This window comes from Mustela nivalis, assembly GCF_964662115.1.
Source record: "Mustela nivalis genome assembly, chromosome: 1".
Classification (NCBI taxonomy): Eukaryota; Metazoa; Chordata; class Mammalia; order Carnivora; family Mustelidae; genus Mustela; species Mustela nivalis.
This window is the reverse complement of record NC_139020.1, coordinates 183,509,918-183,531,383: the sequence shown is the minus strand read 5'-3', so window position 1 is coordinate 183,531,383 and position 21,466 is coordinate 183,509,918. Positions and strand designations below refer to the sequence as shown.

The 21,466-nt window shown below is 43.1% G+C and overlaps 1 protein-coding gene across 25 annotated transcripts in view; it reads right to left on the bottom strand.

Moving 5' to 3' along the window:
• MAGI1 (membrane associated guanylate kinase, WW and PDZ domain containing 1) overlaps positions 1-21,466 on the bottom strand; it is a 627,461-nt gene that overhangs the window by 24,290 nt on the left and 581,705 nt on the right. For 13 of the 25 annotated variants that reach the window (XM_082726685.1, XM_082726703.1, XM_082726704.1 and 10 more), the window contains 5 exons: positions 20,936-20,967; positions 10,422-10,638; positions 6,512-6,595; positions 3,558-3,649; positions 1,587-1,779 (listed from right to left, as the gene is read on the bottom strand). In XM_082726685.1, the coding sequence (XP_082582811.1) occupies positions 1,587-1,779; positions 3,558-3,649; positions 6,512-6,595; positions 10,422-10,638; positions 20,936-20,967 (618 nt within the window). The remainder of the gene's footprint in view (positions 1-1,586; positions 1,780-3,557; positions 3,650-6,511; positions 6,596-10,421; positions 10,639-20,935; positions 20,968-21,466) is intronic. The other 12 variants (XM_082726709.1, XM_082726708.1, XM_082726686.1 and 9 more) reach the window with 1 other exon arrangement.

The window sequence follows — 21,466 nt, the reverse complement described above, 5'->3', positions numbered from 1 at the left end:
TGTGGTAAAACATACAAAACATCAAATTTACCACCTTAACCATTTTTAAGTTTATAGTTCAGTGGCATTAAGTCCAGTCGCAGCAACGTGCAACCATCCCCACCATCCATCTCCAGAACCTCATCTTCGAAAATTGATGCTCTGTACCCATCAAACACTAACAAACCATTCCTCCCTCCCCCAACCCCTGGCAACCACCATTTGGCTTTCTGTCTCTATGAATCTGACTACTCTTGGTCTATCATATAAGGGGCTCACACCAGGTTTGCCCTTTTGTGACCGGCTTATTGCATGCAGTCTAATGTCTCTTGCAGATTTAACATGCCTTTGACTTAGTGCTAAAACCCCCAAATATTTAATATTTAAGAAATAAATCTGAAACAAACAAAAATCACATGGCTCTTTTTATTTGGATCAGTGAAATCGAACGTTTTCATCCCATCTCAAAAGCTATTTCTAACTGACTGCTACTGACTGCACGGAATACCATTTTAAGAAATATTCTTAGGCCATCAGTGAGCTCTCTGGGCATAATCCATGACTGATTAACACTGTTTTCCACGGTTTCAGTAAGGTAGGACTCTCACACTGGAATCTGATATCTTAATTCTATAATTAATTACATGCCACGTAAGTGAGTTAGACAATTTTTTTTCAACACTTGGCCAGTTAATTTCATTTGTAAGCATGTGTTTCACAAATATTCTGAAGAAATGACAATATTTCATGTCATATTTCTTCAGTAATTCAAGTAATACAACAGTCTGCTTTTTCTGCATTCTGTCTTGACTATTTTGAGCTGGGGGCTGCCGACAGTGAACATCCCATGTGGCGTGTGTTTTCAAGACGTCGGTGAGTGAATGGGAAGGAGACGGTTACACAACGCGCTGTCTCAAAAATGGCAGATTCTGATACAAAAGGAAACCATGATTCACAAAAATGGCAAGGAAGGAATGCCAAAACGGGAAGGCACTTGGAAGGAGGAGGGAACTTCTGAGGGTTCCACAGGGAAGGTTTTATTTGAGTTGAGCTGGAAAGGGTATGTATGTTTTGAGAACCCAAGTACTTTAAAGCTTGCAGGCAGGGGGGAAAGGGTCAAAGATGGCCAAGAACCAGCCATCGCTACAGCTTTCCTACAGAAGAAACTCACCCATGACAGGCAACAGCAGAGTAAGGCATCACTAACTTTTTTTAAGCTTATTTGGTGGCACAAAACTAATTTTTGTTCTTGTACCTTGAAGCTATAGCATTCCTGCCTTTTATAATGACCTTTTTGGTTGAGAATTAACATCAAATGGAGAGGTGACTAAGTTCTGGTTGGCAGGGAGAGGAGGACAGGGAGTATGTATTCAACCAGTCCTCTTCTAGAAGGTTTTGCTGAATGTGCATGAATGGCACTTCAAAGTACTTCTGAATGACAGGAGTTTTGCCGGATTTGAGAGAAGCAAACCATCTGGAAAGTCTGAGCTTAATCACATTTGCAAAGATTTGCTAAAATAGATGCTTGAGGAGGCAGACGCGGGAAGGGGACCTCTTCTGTGCATCCAGTGACAAAGTGCTGTCTAACGGGATAAATGAAAACATACCTGCAAACACCACTTTACGCCGCACTGTGAGGTTGACGTGGCCTTGCTTGGCAGCTTGTTGCATAAGCTGGACCACAAGCTGGTGTGATTTTCCAATTACTGGTGTCCCATCCACACAGATTAATTCATCCCCAGACCTCAGGCGGCCGTCTGTATCAGCAGCACCCAGCGGTACGATATGACCGATATAAATCTGTTGAGTAATTGGATGATGGATGAAACGTTGACCTTTTGGTTTACTATTATACTGATGGCCTTCACATTTCTGAGAACAATTCAATTCATTCATTCATGTCTGCTTCTGTGCCATAAATTTATTAAGCACCCATTGGGTCCCAGGCCATTGTGTTAGGTGCTACAGTAATTCTTAAATGGAAAAGCAACTATTTCTTTTTTTTTTTTTAAGTTTGTCATTATTCTTTTTAGTAATCTCTACACCCCATATGGGGCTCTAACCCACGACCTTGAGATAAAGACTTGCCTGCTCCACTGACTGAGTCACCCAGGCGTCCTGCAAGTAACTGTTTTCTTGGTTGATTCCTTGACTTTATCTGGGGTCTGGTGAGGACTCAATCTTTTTCCCTTTTGTAGAAATACATTGCTTTATTCCTGCATTTGCAAAAATCTCTTCTCCTTCTCTGTTTACCTTAGAACCCTCCTTCTGGAAAACTCTGGAAATTGTAATAGTAATACTTCTTTTCTTTACAGGTCCAGCTCTATGCCTAGCAATAGGGAATGTACCGTAAATACTCTGCTCAATGAGGCAATGAATCATGCAAAGTCTGGTTTGACATCCCATTTCTGTACTTTCAGCAGTGGCATGCAGAGCTGTCTTTATGGTTAGTGTCTTGTTACATTCACCCTTCATTAAACCTTAGTGAATATATTTGTGTTTTCCTTGCCTCCTCACTAGATAATAATGCTATAACTACCTTTAGATGGTATTTACAGTTTGCAAAGAACTTTGACAAAGGAGTGGTTAAGAATGTGGACCCTGAAGTCAGACCCTCTCTTGTCCCTCCCCTTTACTAAGGTTATGATCTTGAGTACATTGATTAACCCCTCTGTGTCTTTATTTGATAATTTGGAACCTGGGGCTACATTCTGGGACTTGATGGAGAAATGAGAAAATGCATGTTAAAAGCCATTAGCGTGGGGTCTGGCACATAGTTTAAGTGCTCAAAAAAATAACAGCTGTTTTTATGATAAGGAAATTAACAGTGTTTATCTTTAGTTTACTCTTCTCCTTTTTTTTTTTTTTTAAAAAGATTATATTTATTTATTTGACAGACAGAGATCACAAGTAGGCAGAGAGAGAGGAAGGGAAACAGGCTTCCTGCCGAGCAGAGAGCCCGATGCGGGGCTGGGACCAGGACGCTGGAACCAGGACCAGAGCCGAAGGTAGAGGCTTTAACCCACTGAGCCACCCAGGCGCCCCTCTCTTCTCCTTTTACAACATTCCTGGATTGTGACACAGATTTATTCTAAAGGTCAGGGAACTGAGGGTCAGGGAGGTAGGATGTCTCCTGATTCTTGTTCAGAGTTCTTTGTCCACCTTTGTGAAGACAGTGGTCCTATGGCCTCTGATCTTCAGGTCTCCTCAAGCACTCTCTATGTATTAGCTCCTCAATACTGAAACCTGCCGGCCAATTTAACAGATCTGGCCCAAGCCTGTTGTTTTATTAGTTGATGCCTATTATTTTGCTTTTTGTTTTCATTTTCTTGGGTGGGGAGCTCCAGGTGCTGGAGCTGCCACTTTTAATATTGCCACGCGTACAAACTTTAAAGAAGGGAACTAGTCTCTTCTTCCTCAAGACAAAAGGAGCTCCACAAAACCCAACAGCTCACTCACACTTCTTGAAATGCAACAACAGTCCGTGTTGCACCTAGCTGGACTCAAATCTTAGTGATTTGCCACTGCTGCCAATTTGCTTTGATATCTTAGAAAACAGAGGTATACAAGAGACTCACAGGTTCCCCTGGTTCATTTCCACCCAGAATCCTAAATCCAAATCCAGTCTCCTTTCTCCACAGGAAGATGTCCTGTTCTTGGTAGTCCGGAACTGCAGAGAAGAAAGAAGAAGAGGGAGGTGATTTCTCTGATGGCAGGAAGCATACCCTTAAGGTGAACACAGTTATAGAACAATCCTGATGATGCTTGAGCAGATGACAGCTTTCCAACAGAGAAGGAAGCAAAATAATCTGGGTCGATAAAATTACAAAAGGACACTAGGCGGAAACAAACAGTGGGAGCGGTCACCGAGCCCTACATTTTTTCAAAGGACTAATCACTGTTTGATAATTCCTAATCAAGCCCAAGCCATTATCCCGGACTAAGCCAGAAGTCAGTGTTGTCCACTGTCCTTGGTATTGTTACCAGAGAATTTAAGTAAATTAAAATCACCCTGTGCTGATCCACAAAGTGGGTGCTCACATCTGAGTCACAGTGACCATGGAAACAGAAGCTTGCTCTGGGGACTCAGAAGCCCTGATAAGTCATCTGATGTTATACCGAGCAGCGGGTGAAAGAAAACAGCCAGAGCGAAAAAGAGTTTTCAGCCTTTGAAAGACGTCACTTTTTCTTGCTTTAGAATAATCAAGATCGGCAACCCAATAATTTGATTTTGTTAGATCATTTTTGCCAAAAGTTACTCTTGGGCATCCTAATATTTCCAGTTTTCAAAGTTTATTATGATTTCAGTCGTATTACCAAAAAGGAGCCAGGCTTCCATAGTCTCAACACGAATGGTGACTACAAAAATGTTCAATCTCAAATTTCCGTATTTTCTCATTTTATCTCTGGAATGAGGGCTTTGCTCCAGAATTTGCCTGTGAGATTTTAAAATTGTAAGTTTCAACTTAATATCCAGTAGCTGGGTGTTTTACTCTGAAAACTCAGTAAGGACCTGAGCTATAAAATAAAAACCCAATTTATTAGAAGAAAAATCATTTCTATAAGACGATGCTCACTCTACCTGAAATTTACCTGAATCTGTTCTATGTACCACGACTCTGTCACTTCACTAAGGTAATACAAAAGTTATTTCTCGTTAATTCTTCTTTCATATTTTAATGTATACAAGAGTGTGTTTTATGGTCTTTTAAATGATACATCTTTTACTTAAAGAAAAAATTGGTTCAGTGGCAGTGAACCCTAAAGGAGAATTTCAAATACTGTTCTACCTACTTTCTGGTTTACTTAATTAATGGGGTTCGGGATTGAAGGAGTGTGTAGGCCTGAAAGTTTAGTTCTCGTCTTCTTCAATTTTGTGCAGTGAGGTAGGGAAGAAGGCAGTTGTTGGGATTTCAAGTTGGCAAGAGTGACTCACCCACTGCCTTCAAATGTACGGTATATGAATACACAGAGAGAGAAGAAACTAAACGAACAGGTAAGTACAAGTCAGAGAAGTTGAATCCAGTATTTTTGCCTGAGCTATCTTAATGCCGCGGGCTTTACAGGGTGCTTTATGCCCATTTTTTTTTTTATTGTAATTGCAGAGGCTAAGCTGTAAGACCCCACGGAACATGCAGTTAACTATGTCATAGGACTCCCCTCAACACAACTAGAGAAAGATATTTTCTTGAGCACGCTAAGATAATGATATTTTCTTTCTGTTCGATAGCTGGCTACAGGGTATTTGCTCTAATAGCCTTACTGAAACAACAAATTAAATCAGGTTGGGACTCTGTATTGGGTTCACTCAGGCAGGAGGATTATTTCCAAAATAGACCACGGGTGCTTTCCGGCCAGCACTAGGTTCCTGGCAGAGTCTGCCTTAAGTCTGCTGAGCCCTTTGCAAATAAAGGAAGGATCTCTGCAGAGACTTCCAGCCTCTCTCCATTTTTCTCAGCATCATTTAACACAAGAACACTTGCTCATGCTACAGGGACACCAAAGGTAGCGAGTTTCTGCCTTCATTTGCTCGTTTAGGTGTCAGATGTCATGGTATGTATGGGTGGTTGTGGCCAAAAGATGTAGGCTTATCATACAGTTTAGTCCATCGGAAAATAGCGCTGGCATCTGGGAATCAATGGGGGAAACGGCAAATTTATCTGAAGAGCTTCCTGTTGAAAAGGAAGATGTCCAAGGACACCAAAGATGTTGCAGAGACCAATGATGAGCTAGGAAAACACAGACACAGACACAATACACCAACGCAGACATGTTACAAAGAAAGTCTTTTGGCACGTGGACTTTGGCATTTTAACCATTATATTCTTCCACCAAACAAATTCCACTTCCATGTATCCAAATCTATAAAGCAGTGGGGAACCGTGTTACAGAATTACAGGATTTCTGTCTTTTGTGTTCTCTGCTGCCACGTCTTCTCAGGGGCACTGAAGATTCCAGACCCACCCCGTCCCCAACAAATGTTTTAATCTTTTCTTTATTTCGGGCAGATTTTATAAGAATGGAGTTTTCAGGAGGCAGCAGGGAAGAATTATCTTTCTGATATTAATATCACCCTTTTCTTTCCTTTTTTTTTTTTTTTGAGTGAGACTGAATCAAAAAGAACTAAGAAAACTTTGTCCAGTTTTCTTCCTTTGTAAGCCCCTGCAGAGGGGACAATGTCTGCAGTTACCTCCTTTAGTAATGCCAGGGACAACTCAACAAAGCAGTCAAAAGACTTCCTTTGATAATTACAAAGAATGGAATCACCAGGTTTGCAGAGAAACCTCCTGGTGTCTCCATTACTACAGACACAAAGTTCCAGACTTAGATCCCACGTGCCCATCACGTTTTATTTCATCCTGTCTTTGGTCCGTGCGTGGTCAACAAGAGTGCCCTAACACTTCTGTTGGGAGCAGTTCTCTTTCTTCCCTCCCGTTTCTCAGTTGTCCCCCAGCAACCCCACGCCCAGCCATGGTAACATCAGACAGTATGAATAATAATGGAGAAAGAAAAGTTTTCAGCGGATCCTTACTCTGACATTCTCCAAAACTCGTAGAATTGCTCTCTCTCTCTCTTTCCCCCTTGCTCAATCCCGATGCAGGCGAAGGTGACATAGCTGCAATATTAATTTCACAGTTTTGCAAAGCTTAATGTATGGGCTTTCTCTTAGTTCATTTTAATGTAGGTTGGATTGATAAGGAACGTGCACTTAAGCTTTCACAGTAAAGGTCACGGCTGCTGTGGATTTTAAAAGACTATAGCTTGATTCTGGCTCCCCCCCACTCCCTTTTTTCATAGCGCTTTTCTTGTCAAAAGCTGGTATTTAGCGTTGTTCCACTGAGAATTTCATACAACTACCGTTACCATCTCAGACTCTTCATATTTAATTATACCCTCAAGTATGCATTTTCGTCTGACCTTGTTTTAATCAAGTCATGAACTTCAAGTTTGTCTAAGACCTGATTTTCTTTTGGGAAAAAAAAAAAAAAGTACTTCTGTTACTGCCACAGCAAAGCATTTATTTAAAGATTCTGAATGGAATTCATTTTTGCACTAATACCTGTTCAGATGAATTCTTGGCAATTCAACCAAAGTAGTCTTTAAAAAAAAAAAAAAATTTTTAAGGTGGGGGGAAGGGGCAGAGGGAGAGGAAGAGAGAGAATCTCAGGCAGGCTGCGCACTCCCAAGCGCAGAGCCCAGCATAGATGGATCTCATGACCCAGTCTGAAATCAAGAGTCAGATGCTTAACCAGACGGAGCCACCCAGGCGCCCCCAGAGTCGCCTTTTATTTAGAGACACAAATCATCAGATCTGGCCAAGAACTGAACAAAACACAAGTAAGAACTGTCATCACAGCTCTTAAAGTCTAGAAGTACGACTAACATCCTTAAACTCACTACAATAAAGCATCTCATTGACCCATTCCAAATGTGTAAGCATGTTTCTCCTGAATAGGACAGGTCTACAACGTTGGCACAATCGTGTCTGACTTTTTTCTTTCTAAACGATTTTGTGAACAGGTGCTGTTTCAATGGTAAGCTTTAGACTTTCTGTTGTAGTATACACTGGTGTATGCTAGCTGGTCTTCCTGAACAGGTACTAATAAGATTGCATCAGTGTCATTTTTCAAGACATGTGAGCAATTGATATGTTCCTAGAGAAAAGACAAAGCAGGCAACATGGCTTTAAAGGACTTCCACGCTTGCCTTTGTTTTTAATTAAACATGGAAGCCCTTCAAAGGGACTCATTAACACATCTGCAATTCAGACGGATTCATTTTGACACTGGTGTTGTGACAGATGGCCCTTCAAGAATATGGTGTTTTTGCACAGCCTTGAGACCACGGGAAGGAATCTGATCAGGGATGATGTTAATCTTCACACTGCCCTTCACCATAAAATGAAAGAGAAGACAAATATATTTTCAAAAAGAGGATAACCTAGGTCCAACTGAAGTGTTATTCCTAACTTCCAATTCCCTGTTTTTTTCCTGGAGTAGGATGTTGAGTATGTCTTGGGGGAGGGGCAGGGAATCCTATCTAACAAGGCTAAATATTCTATTCCACAACCCCTCCCCCCGCCCCACCCCAAAGGACAAGATAAAAAAACAATCTAAGGGGAATAGGAGAAACAGATCTGGGATAAAACAAAAATACAAATAAAAAGACAAGACTGAGGTACATTCATTTGCAGGTACGGTGAAAAGAAGAAAATCTGTGCTAGAGACCAAACTACCACTGGGGGGGAGAAGTCTCATCATTACCCTCATTGAGTGGTGAGGGAGGCATCCATTTGAGTCTTAACATCAATTAGGTTGCTACGATCGCTCAATTATGGAACCTCTAATCACCAAAAAGAAATTGATTCTCATTTGGGTTGCTGGATCCTATTCCATAGATGATATAGAAAGTGAAGACAAAACTGGCCCCATTCCAAATATTTCCATCTGACAGCCACCTGAATAATTTCAATGCTTAAATAAGCATGTGGCTGTGGGGTAAGAGTACATATTTTACTATTTATTTAAAAAAAAAATACTCTTTGGAAAATTTGATTAAACACCAAATTTTTGTTAAATACCCAATTTCTTAAGGAATTTTGCTTCCATCAAGGTGAAAATGGAATTTGAGCCGGAGTCTCCTAGTAAATGGATGCGTTAGGGGGATCTGTCAATCCTCGATGCCGACCAGGATTTCAGAACACGATTTATTTTATCCCAGAATTCACACATGAGAAAGTCATAAACGTGTCCTGTATTGAGAAAAGCGAAAGCCTGGTCAATAAAGCAATATCTCAACATCAACTGAAGTTAGGCCACTGATTGGAGGAGCCCCATGGTTAGACAGAAATGCGAAAAGAATGTGAAAATATTCCTCTTTGGGAAACATTCGTTCAATGAAATCACTACAATTAGTGAGAAGACACGGGGAGAACAGACCCCAAGTTCATACTTCGCAACCATGCTTACAAGGGATGTTCCACATGGAACTTTATTTCCTCTGGACTGGCCTCAGGGAGACTCTGGGGGGTCTTTCTAGACTGAGGACTAAATAAATTCCTACTCAAATTATCTGGCTTTTGTCAGCATAGTGAACCCTTTGCCAAAGCAGCTCACTTAATTCCCCACACTGTTATACTAAGAAGGCAATGCTATTTCTCCCTTGAGGAGGAAAAGGATGGAGGGACTCCTGAGTGACTTCCAAAATTTGGTAATCATCGTGACTCCACACTTGCCTTGGTGCCCCCTAACTGCTCAATTTCACCCCGCAATGTGGCCAACTTTCCTTCTCAGACGGGGATGCTGGCCTCGCTCCCCTGTTCTGTTGGAGTCACAGAGGAACTGCTCCAGCCAGCAAAGGAAAGGCTTCAGAGCCAAGTCTGAGTGGGTGGCAAGAGGCTGGGGCCACGGGGGTTTTGCCTGAGAAACCACCGCAGCTATGGCTATAAAGAAAACTTGTTCCGGGACTGGGGAATGGGGGTGGGGGGGGGGTTAACAAAGAGGATGGGCAGAGTGATTCTCTTCTCTTCCACTTTTACTCAGACCCTTCGCCAGACCTCATTAAACATTCTCTCCAATTCCCCGCCCCAAAGAGAAAATGAAGTGCCCGTCCTTCCTCCGGAGCTGCTTCATCCTGGCCAACCACGCCCACGAGAAACCGTCAGTAAAGCAACCGCCGAAATGGGTTAGTCTGCATCCCCTAAGATGAAAGCACCTTGGGAGCTTTTCATTGACGATGGTAGGATAAATGGTGATTAATTTATTGGGAATGGTCTTTGGGATCATTTCATAATAAAAAGTAAGAAATGAAACAAGAAGGCAATGTTAGGCTTATCAGGGCCAAAAAGTTAGGACGTATGCTCTCCCTAGTTCATATTTATTGAAAAGGTGAAGCCAAAGGAACACACTTAACCACAGTATGAATAATTAAAGTGCAAACCACTCGCTGTTTTCTTTTTTCCTTTCTAAGGGGAATGTTTACAAAGACTGATAATGATATAAAAAAAAATTACCAGTATTCTTAAAAACTAGGAGACCACTAAGACCACTAAGATTCCTGCCATCCAAACCAACCATATTTGTGTTCTCTTGTACATCAGAGCTGTTTCACGAGATCATGCCATGGTCTCTACACAGGGAAGAGTTAATGAGATAGCAGCTCTTATCTGCCACTTCTTTTAATGGAAGGGAAAAATAAATCCATTTTTATCCAGGCCCTTTATCTGACCACCACCCACATCTTGTCCACCCCAAACATAACACATAACGGACCTCCATGAACATCCCGCAGATTCTGTCACTGTTCTGAGAAGCTTTCACCTCTCACTGTGATTTACCTCTATCCTGTTTACACACTGAAAAATCAGTTTTCAAGAGGCACCAAGAGACCGCTGGAGCCCTGGGCAGGGGTCTTGGGAAGACAGGAGCCAGGGTGCTACTCACGTCGGTTTTCATACATGCTCCTGGACTGGGCCCAGATTTTAAAAGGATCTGGTTTCTTCTGCCCAGAGCTGTCGGTTTGATCTGGAGTGGGGGCCTCTGCAGGCGGGTACTCGGGGAGCACCTGTGTGCTGTGGCCTGGGGAGGCCGTGTGCAGACTCCGGTGGCAGGAGACGCTGTGCTGAGAACTGTTCTGGCTGTCTTTTCTTTCCAGTGGTTGCTGAAAGCAAGCGAGCGAGAGAAGCAAGAAGAGGAGACTGTTATTGGTTCTCTGAGTGGGTGTTTCCATCAGCTTGTTTTTGTTCAGCACGTCTATGCACACATACATAAATATATCAACAACATTTTGGCTTCCATCTTTCTCCAGCGAATGCTGCATGCAGATAAATCCCCAGGTGATTGGCAGACAGAGAGAGGGGTGAGCCAGATGGAAAGACATAATCACAAACCATATTGCTCTCTGGGCTGTGGCAGAAGACGAATCCAATTTCCATCATAGGTTCCCAGCGAAGACACTGGGCGCGTGCCTTACAAGATGTAACAATTTAGTATCCTTATTTTGTGGTCACCCCTGTTGTTTTAAAAGGTCCTAGAGCAAGGCTAGAGGTGGGGAGACCTTGGGAGACTGCTGTAATTCTTTAGGTGAGAGAAGATGATGGCTTGGCCCAGGGTAATGGGGCAGAGATGGAGACAAGCGGTCAGATCCCCGTTATATCCTGAAGGTTGAGCCAAGGGACTGGCTAATAGGTTGCATGGAAGGTGTGAGAGAAAGGAATCAAGGATGGCTTCAAAATGGAGGTGGGGGGTGGTTGTGCTGTTTTAACTTCTTGGAAGACTGCAGTAGCCTTTCATGGATACAGCAGAGATGAGGGGATGATCACTTGGGTCTCTGAAGTTGGAAGAGTTCATTTCTGGACTTACACATTTGAGCTATTAGACATCCATCTGGAGATGGCCTAGCAACGGGGTACATGAGTTTGAAGTTCAGGGGAGAGATAAAAACATGTATCAATTACTTCCACATCCTCGTGTTTTTGACAAAATATGTTAAGACAAAATACCAGGGGTGATTTATCTGTACCACAATAACATCCAGAAGAAATACAATCAGGGCTAAAAATGTTCCTGGGGACTTCTCATTTTGCATCTTTCAATAATAAAATGCCCAGTTTTTACCTGAAGCTTTGCCAGAAGTTCTTCTACTATAAGGGAAAGGGATGAAACCTTTCAAAAAATCATGCCTAGCATTCTGTATGCACTGGTACTGATAAGTATATAAGTAATTTTCATGTGAAGAGCTTCTATAATTCTTAGCTAATCAATTTTGCAGGCATCGCATTTCACCTCTTGATCTCCTGACTCTGTTGTTGCTTAAAAACCAAGACCAAACTTTATATACGGGTTGACCTCAGGAGGTAGCCTTGCCAGATTTGCAACCTGTCCGAAGTCCAAGAAGTTTTCAAAGGGAAAGAGTTTCATTAAACTTCAATAGAATAAGCAGGTTCCTATTCCTTAAAACCTGCTCAGCAAAAGACCCTTCTCATTTTATGAAATGCTCTTTCTTTGAATGTTGATTGAATGCGGAGCAAAACCTAGTGGGAGGAAAAATACCTGGTAGGATACGAATAACTTCAGTTCTTATTTTCTTGAATAAAAGAGGGTGGTAAGACCAGGTGTTTAGTTTCTCCCATTCAAAATAAAAACTCTGGAATCCTGCCTCTCACTCACTGGATGCTACATCTCTATACTTACCTGCTTAAGAGCATCGTCAAGGGATAAGGAGGGGTATCTCCATCCTCTCTTACAGAACCTGCATAGCATATGCTTTTTAAGTGGTTTAGAAGATCTTTGATCCAGAGCATTTCAGGTCTTTCAAGTTCAAGTATAGCATCAAAATCTTCCCCTTGGTCTTACAATCAATCCTATCAAAACCGTTCCTTGCTCTCTCCCCAGGTATCCTCCACTTTTCACTCCCCATCTCCTAGGAAATTTTCAAGGTCCCCTTTGTTTAAATCTCAACCCCTTGACTCCCTCCCGTTCCAGTCTTTGCTTTGAAATTAAGTATCTGAAGTAAAGCCCAAGGAGGACAAAAACTCCATTTACCCCTGACTATGATGATTACAGATTTGAATATAGATTTTGGTAAGGCTTCAAAGCTGAGGAAAACTAGGCACAGAGTTAATGAAGCAAGATAGACCACGTACAATTGTATTTGGTGTGTCTGAAGGAGAAATTGGAGGCCCATATTCTAAACTAGCGAAGAAGTCTTGGAAGAACTAGAAGAGGCTTAATTCACTCAGCTCCAGTGGTACTGGGAAAACACACTGAGGTTTGGACGGGGACAACCGCCACCAGCCCACATGTCACCACTGCTCCCTTTTGAGGACAAAATGCTCAGGTTAGACCTGGTTGGATCAGAACGTCAAAGACTTGGAGTAGAGCCTTGATTCCGCCAATAGCCAGCAGTCGTCCCCACCCCCCCACTGCCCCCAGACAGCAAACTTGGCTCTTGGGGCCAGTTCTCTGATTTCTGCCCCCAAGAAGCTCTCTAGCTGCCTTCTTGCTTCCCCTGGAGGCAGGCTGAAGACTTTCAGAGCCAGGAAATGTTCATGACAGATACATCCCTGCACTCTCTTTCCCATGTGGGTGGAAATCTGTGTTTCTCTTCACTGCGGTTTTTACGAGGGTCTCGATTATAAAGAAGCACATGCAGCACTAGCCCATTTTTGGTGTGAATACACTAGCATAGAAGGAAAAAAATGGGATTCGGGATGCCTTTCTCCCCCCTTATACCTTCCTGTATTGTCTACTTTTTATAATGCATCATTAATGCTTGTTATAATCAAGACAAAATTTAATGCTATTTCTATTTTGAAAGAAACCCTGGTAAGGAGAATTAATGGAAACTGTTACGTTCTCTTTTTTTAATCTGTATTTTCTTAAGATTTTATTTTTAAGTCGTCTCTACCCCCCAACGTGGGGCTTGAACTCACAACCCTGAGACCAAGAGTTGCACGCTCCACCAACTGAGCCAGCCAGGCGTCCTTCCTTTATTCATTTTGGTCACGTTTTGGTTTTGTTCTCCTCTCAGGAAAGGAGGAAAAGATAGTCTAAATACAGAAGCAAATAACTGAACAGATGAAGGAGCTCTGAGTTCACCTAGAGAACTGTATCCCTCGGTTCAAGTGCTCACCCTGGTTCCTCAAATGAGTAGCAAATACCAGATTGTGGGGATTGGCCCATTGACACTAAATTCATTTCCAGTTAGCCAGTCGCCATCCCTGCAGCTTCAAGCTCCCCCTTGTTAAGAGCCCCCCCTTCCCAAAGCCTCCTCGGGACCCAGAAGGAGCCACACTGCAGGCTTATCTGAGAGAACATCATACTCCTCTTTCCCGAGGTCACTCTGTTGCCCCTGCAAACCTAACTATAATCTCGGCCACTCACTCCCTCCTCCTAAACTGGAGAAAAATTTCTTACTGGCCGACTTGCCCCACTGCCAGAATCCGATGAAGGGCTGGACTCTACCCCCACCCCAGCCCCTGTAGAAAACGCACCTGTGCTTTTACCCACACGCCCACAGGATGCATGTGCTCGGATTCTGCCTGTCACCTCACAGCTTCCCAAGACCGTTTGACGACTGTCCCACTGTAACACATCTCTGACATGGAGGACAGGGAAATCTCAGGTTTAACCAAGGACCCGGCTTTGCCATTACCCGGATATGCAAATGAAGTCTGCCAGAAATGGCTAGGGCCACTTTTCAAATTTGAACACCCTTTCTCACCTCCCAATAAATGACTCACTTCGGTCCAATTTAACACAAAAATGACAGAATGTGGAATGAGTTTGTAGAACTGTCTCTGAAATTGCATTTCTGCATCCTCTTTAAATGCCATCTAAACTTCCAAATTTGGAGAAGAAAAGTCAAGCAGCATCCTGAGAATATGCCCGAAAAACGATACCACCACTAAAAGCTGTCACTAAACGATACATTCAAACCCACACTAATGGGCTAATGCACAACAATCTGGGAGCTGTTTGGATTTTTCCCCTGATAAGATTTAACCTCACTCTGTGCTTCTTCCTAAGTTCAATTATGGAAATGACTTAATTTGAAGATGCATTCTATATTTAATATCTTGGTACTCTAAAATTTTTTGAAGCTATGCTCTGTTTGCATGAGAGTTCAAAATATGCCTTTTGACTTTCCGAGAGCATGCTAATTAGCTATGACGTTGTCTTCTATCCGATGAGAGCCTAGAACTTTCCAGGAGAAGTCAAGTTTATGTATCTTTCAAATTAAAGACAACTGGTCCCCTTTACAGCAGCCTGGATTATCTCCCAGGGAAGACCTGGAGCATGAAAACAAACTCACTTCTCAGCTAGTGACAGCCCAGGGTCGGAGCTGCTTCTGATGGGACTGTCTTTCTCTTCATTTCTCTAAGTGAGAAACGGGCCCAAAGAGAAACATATCTGCAGTTAGAGATACATTTTCAAGTCTGTTATTCTACACATTACTAGCGCCGTGCAAGCATCTGGCACCCAAATGACAGAACATCCAGACAAGTCCTCCTTAGTAGGAACTACCAACATTACATTATTCACTCATCCAAAAAATACATACTCATCACTTCCTATGAGCCAGATTCTTGCGGATACAATGGAGAAGAAAGAAAAAGATGGTACCTAAACTCTGAGAATTTATACTTGCGTATTTAGATGTGTGTATGCGTGTGTGTATGTATGTGATAGACAGTAATCAAATAATCTTAACAGTTTGAAGACAACATATTGCATTGTCCTTTAGACAGGTGGTAGGGAGAAGCTTCTGGAAGAACAGCCCATTAAGGGAAGCAGCATGTGCTCAGTCTTCAAAGCAAAAATGAGTTTGGACGGTCTGAAGAACAGAGAGAAGGCAGAGCGACACAGCAAGGGAGGAGGGTGACGTGAGATGAGCGGAGACCAGATACTGCAAGGGTCTGTGAGCTACTTTCGAGTCTGGGATTCATTCTTAGCTCGGGGGAGATGAAATTCACGAATGGACTTCAAACAGAGATTGCCAGGAGCCAAGAGACTTCTAGAAAGTTCGGTCTGATTACGGAGGGGTGACTAGGCTTGTGTGGACAGAAGTAAAAGCAGGGAGCCGGTCAGGAGGCTAGTGTGCGGTCCATGGGAGGGGCCTGAGGTGGTTTACACTAGGGAACAGCAGTGATGACGGGGGGAGGGACAAGTGACATCAAAGACTTTTGGGTGCAGAGTCCATAGGCATTCCTGAATGACTGAGGGGAGGGTAAGCAAGAGGAAAAGTTGGGGGAGGACCTCTTAGAGATATGGGTTTCCACCTCCCAGCTCTCCGGCTCGAACAACTAGTTGGAAAGATGTGCCACCTACTGAGATGGATATTTCCAATGTCAGCTCTTGTCACTATTCAGATCTCTGTGAAGGGCAATCTTTACTTTGAAAGATCAGATCAGTTGACTCGGATGAAAGAAATGGGCGGAGTTTTCAAAACTCCATAAAAGTCCGTGGTCACACACTAGCCATAAACTTGGGTCATAAGACCTTTTAAAATGAAACGGTACCAATCTCCCAGCACGAATGATTTCTTAACTACTGACAGGCCAAGGAAATCGGGAAGATGCAGTGGTTTTTGTAAATGGAAATGGGGGGGGGGGGAATCAACTCATCAGTATTTCACAGAGTGATTTCAAAATGAAGGTACTTATAAAGTGAGCTGAAAATATTTGCCTGGAAGAGCAAATGAATACAGACAGCACTTAGGAGCTTAAATGATGAAAAGAATTCATGTGGCTTAAAAATGACAAATCGATCCATTTTAAAGCAAAATTATTTACAGTTCACTTATCTGCCAAGACTGAAGGCCACTGCAGTGATTTACATGGACAACAGGAAAAACTCCAAGTGCTGATAATATATCAGGCCAATGTCATTAAAGGTTGTGCAAAAATCAGGGACTCGATTCCAAGCCAAAGCAGAGGATGGTCCTTGTCTCTTCCTTTCCTCATTTACGGGTCTAAGTCAAATAATCTCTTCTAAAAGGGCGGAGAAGAGGAATTAATGGGAAGGAAAGAAGGTATCGATGGATACGAAAACAAATTGTGGTTCTCAGGGATGTTTTAAAGAAATCTGATAAAAAGGCAAAATGTATTTTCTAGACTCCAAGGGGTTGAGGGTATGAGTCGCTCTAAGAAGTTGAGGGGCAAGGAGACTACAGAAACGATCCTAATTCTTCTTCCCTCTACCACTCCCTGCTTCTCTTGGGAGCCTGCAGGAGCTTTAATGACTTGTACTCTTGCTCCTTTGTCAGACAAGTGGCTCTGAGGTGTTCATGACAACCAGGAGAGTCTGAGAAACAGGCAGGGTCCATAAAGTTGGGTGATCTGGCTGGGGTCACTTGCAAGGCGTATTCCCTAAAGATCTCTCCCTACACCTCTTAACAACTGGCTGTCAGCAGTGTTCTTAGGATCCCTTCCAGGGGAAAGGAATGGAGGACAATAGAAAAGAAACCTGACACTCCTGATCCCTTTCAGCTTGCTGCATTTGTTGCAGACAGTTCAGTGAAGAGGACAGGCTTCCTTGGTCTTTCTCATCTTTGGTGTCCCCTGTGTGAAAACTTTTGTGTGAGAAGTCGTTTAGTTAACTGGGAAAATTTTGTGTCTTTTATGGATATGGTATGCTTTCTTGGATCTGACAGTAACAGCTAAGTAGATATGGTTTCCTACATGGCTCAGGCTGCTGGGGACCTTGGAAAAATTCCACAGTTCAATCCCAGTATCTCAACCTTGGGTCCTTTCTCTGGCTCTGTAGGACTGTTTAACTTATGCTGTTGTAATTAAGAGCTGAGTGATTTTCATTATGTTTGTCCCTGGTTCTACATGATCTTTCTGCTTTTTATTTTTATTATTTATCATTCTTATTTTAAGTAGGGGCCACACCCACCATGGAGCCCAATGCGGGGCTTGAACTCAGAACCCTGAGATCAAGACCTGAGCTGAGATCAACAGTCGGATGTTTAACAGACTGAGGCACCCAGGCACCATGCTCTGCGTTTTGAACTTTTGAAAGTTTCAGACTTTATGCCCCATGAAGCAGATCTGTATAGATCTGGCTATTTATGTGGGTACTGCTTCTCTCTCCCCAGCTGCATGAGGGCAGGAATGTTTTCTGTCTTCAATCCTGTTGTATATGGACAAGAGGTCTGGCATATAGAAGATAATAAATACATGTTGCTGAAACAAGCGCATAAAAATTATGGTGATTTGAGACGATGAGTCCTTTTTTTGAAAGAAGCGATCAAAACATCTTTTGTTTGTAAGCTGCCAAAGAAAGGCACCTGACCAACTTACTTATCAGAGTATTCCCAGTGCCTCCCACCAAATCTGACACTTACTAGATTCCTGATACTAACTGCTAACTAAATGGATGGACAGATAGATAGATGGGACAGATGAAGGAAGGCAGAAAAGGAAGGAATACTTCAAAAATGACGTAGTGAGAAAACAAAAGTGAAAACTGCCTTAAAATTCAGGGCTTACTGCCTATTTAGAGTTTGAAATCCGCCCCCCCCCCTAGTTTCTTCTTCTTAATTTTTAGTAATCCCTTACACCCAACATGGGGCTCGAACTCACAACCCTGGGATCCGGAGTTGCATGCTCTACCGACTGAGACGGCCAGGCGCCCCTAGAGTTTTAAATTCTTACAAAACTCTCCTGTGTGATTTAGAACGAGAGTCTCAGGTAGGTAAGTTTCCAGTCAGGATGATTAAATTGGGCCTCAGGATCCATTTCCTAGTGAGGTCTAAAAAACCTGACAGCAACTATTATTTTTACTTTTGTCTCATTTTTGTCTCTGCCATTTGGCGGGAAAATTCCTAATGTTATGGCTGTCCAGGTATTACATTAATAACATTTTATTAAGACCCGGCCATTGTTCCCAGGGAGTATAGAATCCATAAACTCAACATGTAAGCTAAATCTAATAGAAGAAACTGCTTATGAAAAGTAAGCTGTAGAGCTTGCCCAGAACGGGAAACAAGATCAAAAAGTCCCTTTGTTCTAATAAAAGCCCAACTACTTAATTATTGAAAACAGTAAAAAAAAAAAAAGTATGAGGACAAGAAGGAGCTGTCAGTCACATGAGCAAGCCAACAATGTCAGGAAGAGGAGAGAAGAAACATGGTCCCGGGTCAAGACGGTATATTCACAGACTAACGGTAAATCTCAGCATATCACAACCTCAGGCACTGTCCACGTGCATTCATTACGGAGCCTGCACAACTAACCCTATGTGCCATTGTACGACTGGCTGTCTGGGACCACGACATCCAGCTTTCTCAGGGACTCCTCCCGAGCCCACCAGAGAAATCCCACCATCATCCGTCTCTCTGGCAGGACATCATCAAAATTCAAACTGGGGAAGGGAACCAGCTTTCAACCCACCTGTCCAGAGCTCCCACGGATCACAGATGTTAGCAACGCTTGACCGCCAACAGCGGACCTTGGCTCAGAGTTCCGAATTCTGAACGGCAGCTGCCCGGGTGTGCCAGCAATGCTGTGAAAACCACCATCCCCGTCCTGGCACAGAAATCAGGTAAGGACAAGCCCCAGGCTGGGGGCTTGTTCTTCTCGAACCCAGCAACACACCAGTCTCTTAGCTTGTGGTAATTAAGAGCCAGCAGACTGTGGGCAAAGCCGTTAAGAACGCTTTTTTCCTAGGAATGCAGCCGGAGTAATTGGCTTGCTGCTTGCTAATGACACGGCTTCTACAAAAATAAACTGTCACAGGGAATTCTCTTAACTGACTTGGTGAATATAGGCTCTATACCTGTTTGATATTCCTTTGAGTTCAGCAGTGAATCCCCAAACACTTTGGGGAAGAAACGATGCAGAAGAAATCCTTCGGCCAAGGAAGTTTAAACAGGATGCAAACCCGAAAAGAACCCCTTGGTACCTGATGTGGTGCTCCCTGTGCAAAACTCGTACCCCCCCCCAATGCTCCTTGTTAAGACTCCATTCCCATTGGGTGTGTAAAAGAAGTCCGTGCATCACACGGCATGCTTGAGGGTGTGGGAGAAAAAAGACTGGCTAACAGAAGCTTCTGTGACAGATCTTCCAGATCTGCTTCTTTTCTGAAGGCTGAATAGGCTTCTGACTATGACCGAGGCACAAGGACACACATATGCCATGTGTGTGCCTGTACACACACACACACACACACACACACACACCACACACACAAGCACACATTGGCATCTCTGTGGTTCCGATGTCGACACCTACCAGCACTTTTCAGCTGAAACATTAACGCGAACTGACAAGGAAAGCAGCCCTAGAGTCACATGTTCCGGTCGCCACAGCTCTGTGCCACTGGAATCCCATCAATTATTGCAGGTTTTTCTCTTTGGACAACTTAGGAACGGAGTTTAAGAATGCAGGAAGCTCCCTCTCTCATCTCCCTAATAAACTTCTGCCTCTCGCCACCAGGCTTGCAGACAGGTGGAAAGAATCCCGCTGTAGCCCCAGTGAGCTGCAAAGTTTTAAAGGTTCTCCTTCCCCGGATGGCAGAAAGCTGCACATTTTCCCTCTCCCCAATAGCCCAAGCCCTGTGAAAGTACCCCCTCTCTGTCCTAATGTTAATGAATGGGGAAGCTTCTTTCTCCCGGATCAATTTCACAGGCATTGTAGTTCCAGATTTTGAGTTTTGAAGTAGCATTTTAATTTGTTGTTAGTGCCCTGGGAGCAGAAGCTCACACCACCAAGCAAAACACCACAGCCTCTAAGCTATTAGCTAACATGTCAACTAGGTAATGCATCTTCAGGGAAACCAGATTAGAAAGGACAGCAAAACATTGATTTTTTTTTTTAATCCTATACCTGCAGCATAATGCTGCTAAAGCTAGCAAAACAACAAAGGACATTTCGACAGCAAGGAAATGTCTTATTCTCAGTGCTGGGGCAGTGAACGTTGTTGCATGTGAGCATGGATATATATATATATATATACAGGGCAGGGCAATTCTTCTTTAAACCTGCAGCCTTTTTAATTTTGTAAATAATTCATCGTTCAAAGCATAAGAAAGCTCAGGGAGAGATCTGCCCATGTGAAGGGATGGAAACACCAGTTAAGAGCAACCCTACTCAGGAAGCAGGTGGAGCTTTCCCCCACCCCCCTCCCAGAGGAAACAATAGCATTTGTATCAAGTTAAAACTCATCCGTTTGCAAGAGAGTTGTAATGCATTTATACAGAGAGGATTCCAAACATGCATTCTTTAACCTGGCTTCTGCAGCATGCCCACAAATCACTAGACAGTTAAAAGATAAACCCAATACCGTCTCTATCAAAAGGACCCCCAGAACTTAATAAAATGAGTCCGGGCTACTGGACCTATTCTAAAACACATTTCATGAAGTCAAGCCAGACAGCGTCCCTTCCCAACACCAGCCCCACCGTTCCCCCCCACCCCCCAACAAGAACCAAGTAACTGATAAGTCCTTACCGACTTTGGGCTCTTCTTGGGAACTGGCAACCCTGGAAAAAAATGCAACAAGGAGGGAAGAGGGGAAGAAATCATTAGCATATAAATGTTACCTTTTCCTTAAAGAACAATCCCCAGGTGTTTCATGGCAACCTAGCCATCTGCAGAGTTATGTCAGATTTCTCCCCAGCATCGGAGTTACCAGGCTGTTCATATCGAATCAAAGCAGAGGGAGGAGGAGAGCGAGAGGCAGGAGATCTATCTGCATTAGCTATGCTGGCTTGTACTGCAGCAGCCTGGAGGCTGGGAAAAGAAATTCACAGACCTCAGCGGCCTGGGAAATTGAACACTTGGACAGAATCTCAAATGCTCTTCTGGATTAAGAGAGACTTAACTTACAATTAAGTCCAGGATATTTCCTTTCCACACGATCCACTTGTCAATCGAAGCGGACCAATCAGGACAGAGGAAGGGGTGTATATTTAGTTGCAGAGGAGTACATGGTTAAAATTAAATTTTTCTTTCCTTTTTTTTTGGATCCGTTCTTTCCCT